General features: G+C 44.3%; 3 protein-coding genes across 6 annotated transcripts in view; 1 reads left to right on the top strand and 2 right to left on the bottom strand.

Annotated features, from left to right (window-relative positions):
• ttc7a (tetratricopeptide repeat domain 7A) overlaps positions 1 to 749 on the bottom strand; it is a 34,518-nt gene extending 33,769 nt beyond the window's left edge. For all 3 annotated transcript variants that reach the window (XR_014631023.1, XM_084458644.1, XM_084458645.1), the window contains exon 1: positions 601 to 749. Coding sequence is in view for 2 of the 3 variants with exons in the window: in XM_084458644.1 (XP_084314770.1) it covers positions 601 to 730 (130 nt within the window). In the remaining variant the exon portion in view is untranslated. The remainder of the gene's footprint in view (positions 1 to 600) is intronic.
• Positions 122 to 4,852, top strand: mcfd2 (multiple coagulation factor deficiency 2, ER cargo receptor complex subunit). 2 transcript variants are annotated; one of them, XM_084458647.1, is made up of 4 exons: positions 122 to 143; positions 2,858 to 3,037; positions 3,288 to 3,447; positions 3,656 to 4,852. In XM_084458647.1, exons 2-4 carry the CDS (start codon positions 2,859 to 2,861, stop codon positions 3,785 to 3,787), a joined length of 471 nt encoding a protein of 156 aa, XP_084314773.1. In that variant the 5' UTR covers positions 122 to 143; position 2,858; the 3' UTR covers positions 3,788 to 4,852. The 2 variants fall into 2 exon arrangements, with proteins under 2 accessions (XP_084314773.1, XP_084314772.1); XM_084458646.1 differs by lacking the exon at positions 122 to 143 and adding an exon at positions 2,287 to 2,395.
• Positions 4,853 to 5,066: 214 nt separating this feature from the next.
• prop1 (PROP paired-like homeobox 1) lies at positions 5,067 to 6,708 on the bottom strand (the record flags this gene model as incomplete). Its single annotated transcript, XM_084458784.1, has 3 exons — positions 5,067 to 5,456; positions 5,630 to 5,859; positions 6,618 to 6,708. The coding sequence occupies 3 exons, from the start codon at positions 6,706 to 6,708 to the stop codon at positions 5,067 to 5,069; spliced, it is 711 nt and encodes a 236-aa protein (XP_084314910.1).
• Between the last annotated feature and the right edge of the window lie 792 nt (positions 6,709 to 7,500).

Raw genomic sequence — 7,500 nt, 5'->3', positions numbered from 1 at the left:
ACAGGAATGACTAATGTGGCCATACAGCGGGCCTGCATTTCTGGAGATAACAGTTGTATTAGCCACAGTTGACCATTAGATTAGATCAAATATTGACACAACAGTAATGCAGCTGGGTCTACCCCCATCTTTACCTTACCAAGGTGAGCAGGGGTATATAACCCACTTCAGAGAAGAGGTAGACAGGTAGGCTACTGCTGATACATGTGTTTGTGTAGTGTGTAAAGCAAATGGTTTGAATACAAGTCAGCTACTATACTATGCAGGTAGGTAGCCTATGTAGAATGGGAGAACAGGACAATAATGAATTATTACAGTATGTGGACAACACATACAGTAACATGCCCTTCCACTGGTATTATTAAATACAATCGTTCTGCTGGAGACAATACTGTATATTTTAGGCAACTAACCTGCGAAAATGTTATCCTAGCTATGTTGTCTTTGCAGTGGCTCATGACAGAGTAACCTACAGTACAAAGTTCAATTTAGGCGTCACTGCAGTAATCTCGGTCAGTGGAACATATTCAGGGCCAAATCAAGAAGCCTGCTGTAGCTGCATTACAATTCAACAGGTGCGCTGCGCTGTTCCCAACTGACCGTCATCGTGAATCCGTGTGGTCGTGAGTTGTTCCACCAGAGCTGGTATCTTGTCCCACTGACATTCCGCTCGGTAGCGCTCGATCTCTGCCTCCAGTCGGTACTGTGAGAAGGAGACCCTGGATGCCATAGCCGCTCTGTCTCGGTAACTGTACTCCCCCGACACGATGGGAGTAACTGCGGACTACAAACAGACGAGGAAAAAAACGATGTTGACTAATGTGACGGCACGTACGGCTGCCGCTGCAGTCCCTGCTCTCATTCTGAACGGAAACTTGACGTTATGATATACATATTCACAATATCTTTTTGTTTTGTTGCGATTCATGCAAAGATAAAAACGGGGATAAATAAAGTCATAGTACAGCAGTGAGTGAACACGAGTAGTTTAATTGGGAAGTCATGACCCAATTAATTAAGTGTATTATGGTAATTGAAGGCCCTCACCATCTTTGCACATTGATAGTTTGATAATATAAATTGACAATCTAGCAAATGATAAAGTAGGCAGATTTATTTTTATAATCATTCGATTACTTTTTATTTACTGATTATTACTTCTTTATAAAACACCCCGTATATTCGATTAGGCTGATCGATATTGAATCTTAAAATGATTCTTAAAAAGAGATCATGACATCAACAGCTGCGTACAGGTCAGGAATTTACACTGGAGGGAATCCTGTTAAGGTTAGCCATCATGTCCTCAATCTTTCTCTCTAACCTTTTAAATTGCTTAACTGGATCAATTACTGGGATTGGTGCTACTATAGACAGAAAATGAAAATGTGCCTATGCATACAGTAAACAGCTAGGAAGTTCAAAATTAGAATAACATAGGCTATAGGCCTACAAAAAGCACCCCCCCCCCCCTTAAATAAAAAATAAAATATATATTCCCTATCATATTGTTGATTTGTAGCTGCTGCACGTCTGGCCTACTTAGCTCCGTTATTAATTAACACATGTATGTGCAAAGATAAAAACCTGTGCTTTAACTATTATGTAGCCTACTACTAGGTTACGTGTTACAAACACATTGATTTGACTGGATCGCGAGCTGTCACCTGGAGAGGGGGCGGGGCGATTAAGCTAATTAGCCTGCAACAGACAACAGGTGGTCCTCATTCCATAACACACCGACAGCAGTCCCTCTCACACATTAACAGCATTCTGACTACTATTTGTAAACCGGCATTTGCATTTTTCTTCCGTTTTTGACGCAATAGCTACCTTGACATGATGGAAGACAGAGCTCCCAACAGCTGAACTTTGATACCAGCTTGAGCTTGTTACAGACTGAGCGAGCTGCTCATACAGTAGAGTACAGTAGACTCCCTACTCATACAGTAGAGTTACAGTAGACTCCCTACTCATACAGTAGAGTTACAGTAGACTCCCAACTACACACTACGACTACAGGTCTAGTCTCTACAGACAGGACACAGCTATTCCAATTAATGGTAAATAAATAAACCTCAAGTCTTCTGAAAAGAGCTTTGGCGGCTTCATTGTCCCTACGAAAGCTTGACATGGTTGTCAGAAAGGTTTACATCTCAAACGCAATAAAAAATCTGCGGCACTCAAAACATTGCTGGTTCGTGTGTGGATTACAGCAGGGCACGGATTGGCTGGTACCGAACACTGACGTCATTTACTGATAACCAATCGGAAATTAGCTGTCGTGTCCATGAGGCGAAAGACGATTACGGATAGTAGCAATGTCCAAAAAGGCAGTGAAAATTAAAATACAAGTGTGCTAATTCACGACTAGCGGTTTCACGACTGTGAGCGGGTGAGTCTCTTTTAAACTGAGATTTATTCCTGTAGGGTGGTATTTTCATCATAACCTTAGCTGTGAAAGTGACGTTTGTCTAAAATAGAAACGGGAGAAGCATTCTTGCTTGCTTGCAACGTTACTATATCCACTGCTAGCTATCGTCATCACTTCAGCTACACGATCCATATGGAATATTATGTTGTCCAGTCATTGGACCACCACAGTAAAGTCAGAGATCTTGTATCCCCCAGATCGGCTTTTTAAAACTTACAAGACATTAGAACATTATGTGAAATTAGTTTGCATGGCTTGTCTATCTTTCTGGGCTAGCGGTGGTGTGGAATTGAGCAGGGGGGTTTTAACTGTTTCTGAGCATCATGAACTTGAAGCCACTTAGGAGTCGAAAACATTTCCATGGATTTTTAACCCGTTTTTTACAGTCAAATATGTCTCCCTGTCTGCCCGGCCTCAACATAGAATGGTGTTGTTAAGAGTTCGAGCCAGGTGGAGTGTGGCCTGGGTCTGGCCGGTCCTAGTCTCCAGCTGTCTGCTGTCTGCCCGGTCCCACGAGCAGGTTTACCAGGGTGACCAGCCACAAGAAACAGAGGGTCACCAAGCCCACCACGGCCTGGATAGGAACATGGTGCAGGACAAAGAGTGAGTACTCCAAACCTGAACGCTCTGTACAGAATTATACTCAAGTCAACAAAGTTTACAAACTTTGCATGGAGCACCAGTGACCTTTGATCACTTCTACAGGATTCTGTTTGCCTTGACTCATCACACATGAACAAACCGTTTAGCTCACAGCAAGTTATACACTGTTAGACCATAAAGCTTGGCTTTTACCTGGAGAGGTGTATAGTTTTAGATGGTTCTAGTCTCTCTCCTCTGTTGTCTGTTCCAGTCACATCCTGGAGCATCTGGAGGGGGTGATTGACAAGCCAGAGTCAGACATGTCAAACCAGGAGCTCCAGCTGCACTACTTCAAGATGCACGACTACGACGGCAACAACCTGCTGGACGGCCTGGAGCTGGCCACAGCCATCTCTCACGTCCACAAGGAGGTATGTGTGTGTCTTCTACTTACATGGTTGATAAGCGGTATCACGTGCTGCTGTTATTATCAATGCACACACTCACTCTCTCTCTCTCTCTCTCTCTCCTTCCCTCTCTCTCTCTCTCTCTCTCTCTCTCTCACACTCTCTCTCACACACACACACACACACACACACACACACACACTCACATGTGTTATTAAACCGTTTCCTGCAGGAGGGAGGAGAGCACAGCGAACCTATGAGGGAGGAAGACCTCATAAGCCTTATAGATGATGTTCTCAGGGACGATGATAAGAACAATGACGGATACATAGACTACGCAGAGTTCGCCAAGTCGCTGGAGTAAAGGAGAGACTGACTAGGCGCTGAGCTTTGGCTCAGCACACACAACCAATCACCCCTTTCTGTCTCTAAACATACTGTTAATGTTTTATTTACCTGAGCCAGTGTGTGTCCCAAATGTTTCCGCGGACATTGCTTGAGCCAGTGGTGATACGGTGGACAGTTGGATAAGTATCGTAGAGACTGGCTGTTGCCTTTTGAAATTAAAGATCATAGACCAAAAAAGTCATCATGACACCATTTAAAGTGGCCTTTACTACTGATTGAGGTGAACAACCTATTTAGTCCAATCTAAAAGTAGCAGGTGTTGGACTTACACGTTTTTTTTAAGGATTTGCCTCTTGAACAGATGAGGATCATAGAAGTTCTGCATCTGGACAAGAAGCTAAGCTGGCACCAATGCAGTTTTTCAGCCGCTATCATTAACGTACATAGTCTTTGTCTCACCCACATCAACGCACAACTGCAGTATACTGTATTTACCGCAGGGCCGATGCTTGAGATTAGTGTGTCTCGATGAAATTTGAATGTAAAACCATGTTGCGAATTATTTCCTCAGCACTAGGGTTGCCGCACAGTGAGGCCACAGCCACTTGGTATTTAGTAAGAGTTTGTGCTTTTACAGATTTACTATAAGATACTTAGAATACAGGGTTCTGTGGTGTTGATGTTAATGTTGTCTGCCTATTAAAATAATGACATGTGTACACTTTGCAAATGACATGCATTGCTAGGATCTGGTAACGGACTATACCTTAAGGTCTCCAGGTGCTTGTGTTAGGGTGTCTACGAGTCTGCAACATTAAGTTCATTTATAAACCTTTCAAATGTACAATTATATTATTTGTTACAAGAGTTCTATTTTCATGATGCAGTGTTGGTTGTTTGATTCATTAATTCAGATCATTTGATCTCAAATGTGTAAGTGGCTTGTAGAAAACAGAATACAAAATAAATATATGACATATAGGTTCCACTCTTGGTTGTACATTATTTTCTATTAAAGAAAAACAGATTTATTTTCAAGAACAGTTATGACATACTGTATGTGAACACAAAATGAAATAAATTCCTGCCAATTATGCTTACTTCCATTATCTGAACTTTTGACCCACAGTTATAGTCCCAGGGTCACTGCCCTCACCCTGCATGTCCCATGGTCCTATCACTGCACAGCTGCAATAAGCAGTAAAAACTAATCTAATCTACAGTGCAATAACTAACTGTTATGTCCTTTGCATCATCAGACCCTCTCCACACAATCGGGTATTAGCAGAGCCTGTCTAGCTCCAGTGAGAGGTGGGGTCGAGAGCTGGCATGGGAGCCAGCGAGAACACGGGCGCAGCCAGGTTGGTAGGCGGGCCTCCTATGGTCCTCAGAGGGTTGTACCACTCGTCGTGCTGGCGGGGGGGGGCTGGTTGGGACGGGACTGTTGGATAGGGATACTGGCTAGCGGGACCAGGGTGGTGGGAGAAACCACCAGGGGGCAGCATAGAGGGGAAGTGAGGGATGTGGGCCAGGGAGTGGGGGTAGTACTGCCGGCCCATCCCTGTGGGGTGCACACACACGCCCCCCAGCAGCGCCCCGTGACCTGACATCACGCCCACTGGCAGGAGCTTCTGAGATGCCCGCTCTTGCTTACGCTGTTTGGCACGGCGGTTTTGGAACCATACCTGTTGGGTGGGACAGGTCTTTTCATATTATATGGTACAGCATCCTTTCATGTGTGAAATGCCATCATTTTTTGTCAGAAATGCTGCCATAATCAGTATGGAAAAGCCTAAAGGTTTATAAAGTAGACAACACTTCCAGTTTGTGGCCATGGCAATATACGCCTGATAGTCACCTGTACGCGTGCCTCGTTGAGTTTGGTGAGGCGCGCCAGCTCCTCGCGACAGTAGATGTCCGGGTAGTGGTTCTGTCCGAACGCCAGCTCCAGCTGCTCCAGCTGTTTGTGACTGAAGGTGGTCCGGTGGCGTCTGCGGGCTGGGGGGGGACAGACCCTGCTGCCCCGCCTGCCCACGCCTACAACCCCTGCTCTGTCACACGAGCCTCTCCTGGCTGGCTCGCCATGGTCTGGAAGGAGAAAAGCTTGCGAATTCAAAAGGGTTCCTGTAACGACATTCACTCTGTATGTGATTAGGAGGTTTGTTTGTTTGATTGTACTGACCAGCCCCCTCATGCCTACTGGTCCTTGTCCAGACAGCCATCACTTAGGAAGTTGTCTAAATTTGTATGAGCACATTTCACTGATGACTGTCTCCCAAAAAGGGGGGATTACACTGACTGTGGTTCCCACCAACGTTGGGCAACCCGATACCCCCCAGGATTTGCTGACCAAATTCAATCTTGTGTGACAGGGATACTAGAGACTAGGGGATTTGGCCTAGATTAAATCCACAATAGCTAACAAAGTGACTATTTTGTAAAATTGGTTGACCAAGTTGACATGGGCTGTTCACATTACGGTGGTTGAGGGATCAGAATAAAAGAGATGACTGAATACTATGACTTTTTACCAAATTATAACTAACTTCACACGGAAGGTTAAGTATATTTTAATCAAATTCTAACAATTTGAGTTTCATTGAGATAAAGGGTAAGATGACTTTAAATAGATGTTACTTTCAATCTTCCATTTAAAAAAACGGTACTAATCTTTTCAAATCAATTCAATTTCAAATCAATTTCAAATCTTTCCGAAGATATGGTACATTAGTGGGACAACCTTTTGACAATTGACATAGTCATACCAGTACCTTTATTGGTGATAACAATTGGTTAATTTGTATAAAATACCATAAACTCTTCTGAAAAAAGGTCTTTTGACTCACCTACACTGGAGCTGACTGTGGCTACGTCGGAGTACATCTCAGCACCCTCCTGCTGCCTCACTGTGTCCCCAGGTAGCTTGTCCTGGGCCATGTCTCCGTTCTCTGGCCAGCCTGGTCTGGTGTCCAATGTGACAGCCAACAGCGCTGTGTCCACATGATCAGTCAGTTTTCTCACCAATGTGACATCACATTCACACTCCCACCCACCTGCACCTACACCTTTACCTGTCCGTCCGTCTGTTTGTCTGGCTGGCTGTGGCCTGGCCCATTGCCATGCAAGGCAGGTCAGAGGTCATTGGCTAAAGCCACCACTATATGCATGTACTCCAGGTTGATTGCAAGAGCAGACAGACCTAAAACATAAACAGGAGTTGCATACAGTATGTGAATATGCTCCGTTATGACAAGTAGGCTATGTTATTGACATATAGAAATAAATGATTGAATATTTTCCATGTGTTGGAAGAATTGTGCAGAAAAACGACAGATTACAGCTCTTAATAAATGTAATCAGTGATGTAGGTCTATCTTAGATAAATGTGATGATGGAAATTAGGACATACTGTGTATACTGGTGGTACACTAACCTCTGAAACCTCTGAAAGGGGGCTTGTATTTCTGCCTTTGCCCAGCAGGGGGAGACACAATCCCCAAATTGTTTATGACTGGTTCTAACCCCAGGCAATAGGATCTCCCTAGCACCCTCACGTCCTCTTTTGCCCTCTCCTCATGAGTTAGTACATAAAGCGAGAGTGACCGGTGAAGCACACTTGCAGCATAGCACAGAGAATTGACCTACCTCTCATATTCCTGCTGCGTCGATTGCTCTCTCTTTGAACACGTTAACTCAATTGGCCATGTACCCTTCCGTTCGGCCTATTGG

Source organism: Borostomias antarcticus (genome assembly GCF_949987555.1).
Source record: "Borostomias antarcticus genome assembly, chromosome: 25".
NCBI lineage: Eukaryota > Metazoa > Chordata > Actinopteri > Stomiiformes > Stomiidae > Borostomias > Borostomias antarcticus.
The sequence above is the reverse complement of the archived record's forward strand: the minus strand, read 5'-3'. Positions and strand labels throughout refer to the sequence as shown.

What these genes read in the sequence shown, in the direction of transcription:
- mcfd2 (XM_084458647.1), top strand. Translation starts at nt 2,859, where the DNA reads ATGGTGTTGTTAAGAGTTCGAGCCAGGTGGAGTGTGGCCTGGGTCTGG. An exon ending in AACATGGTGCAGGACAAAGA is followed by an intron (nt 3,038 to 3,287) that starts GTGAGTACTCCA and finishes TGTCTGTTCCAG; the next exon opens with TCACATCCTGGAGCATCTGG. An exon ending in TCTCTCACGTCCACAAGGAG is followed by an intron (nt 3,448 to 3,655) that starts GTATGTGTGTGT and finishes CGTTTCCTGCAG; the next exon opens with GAGGGAGGAGAGCACAGCGA.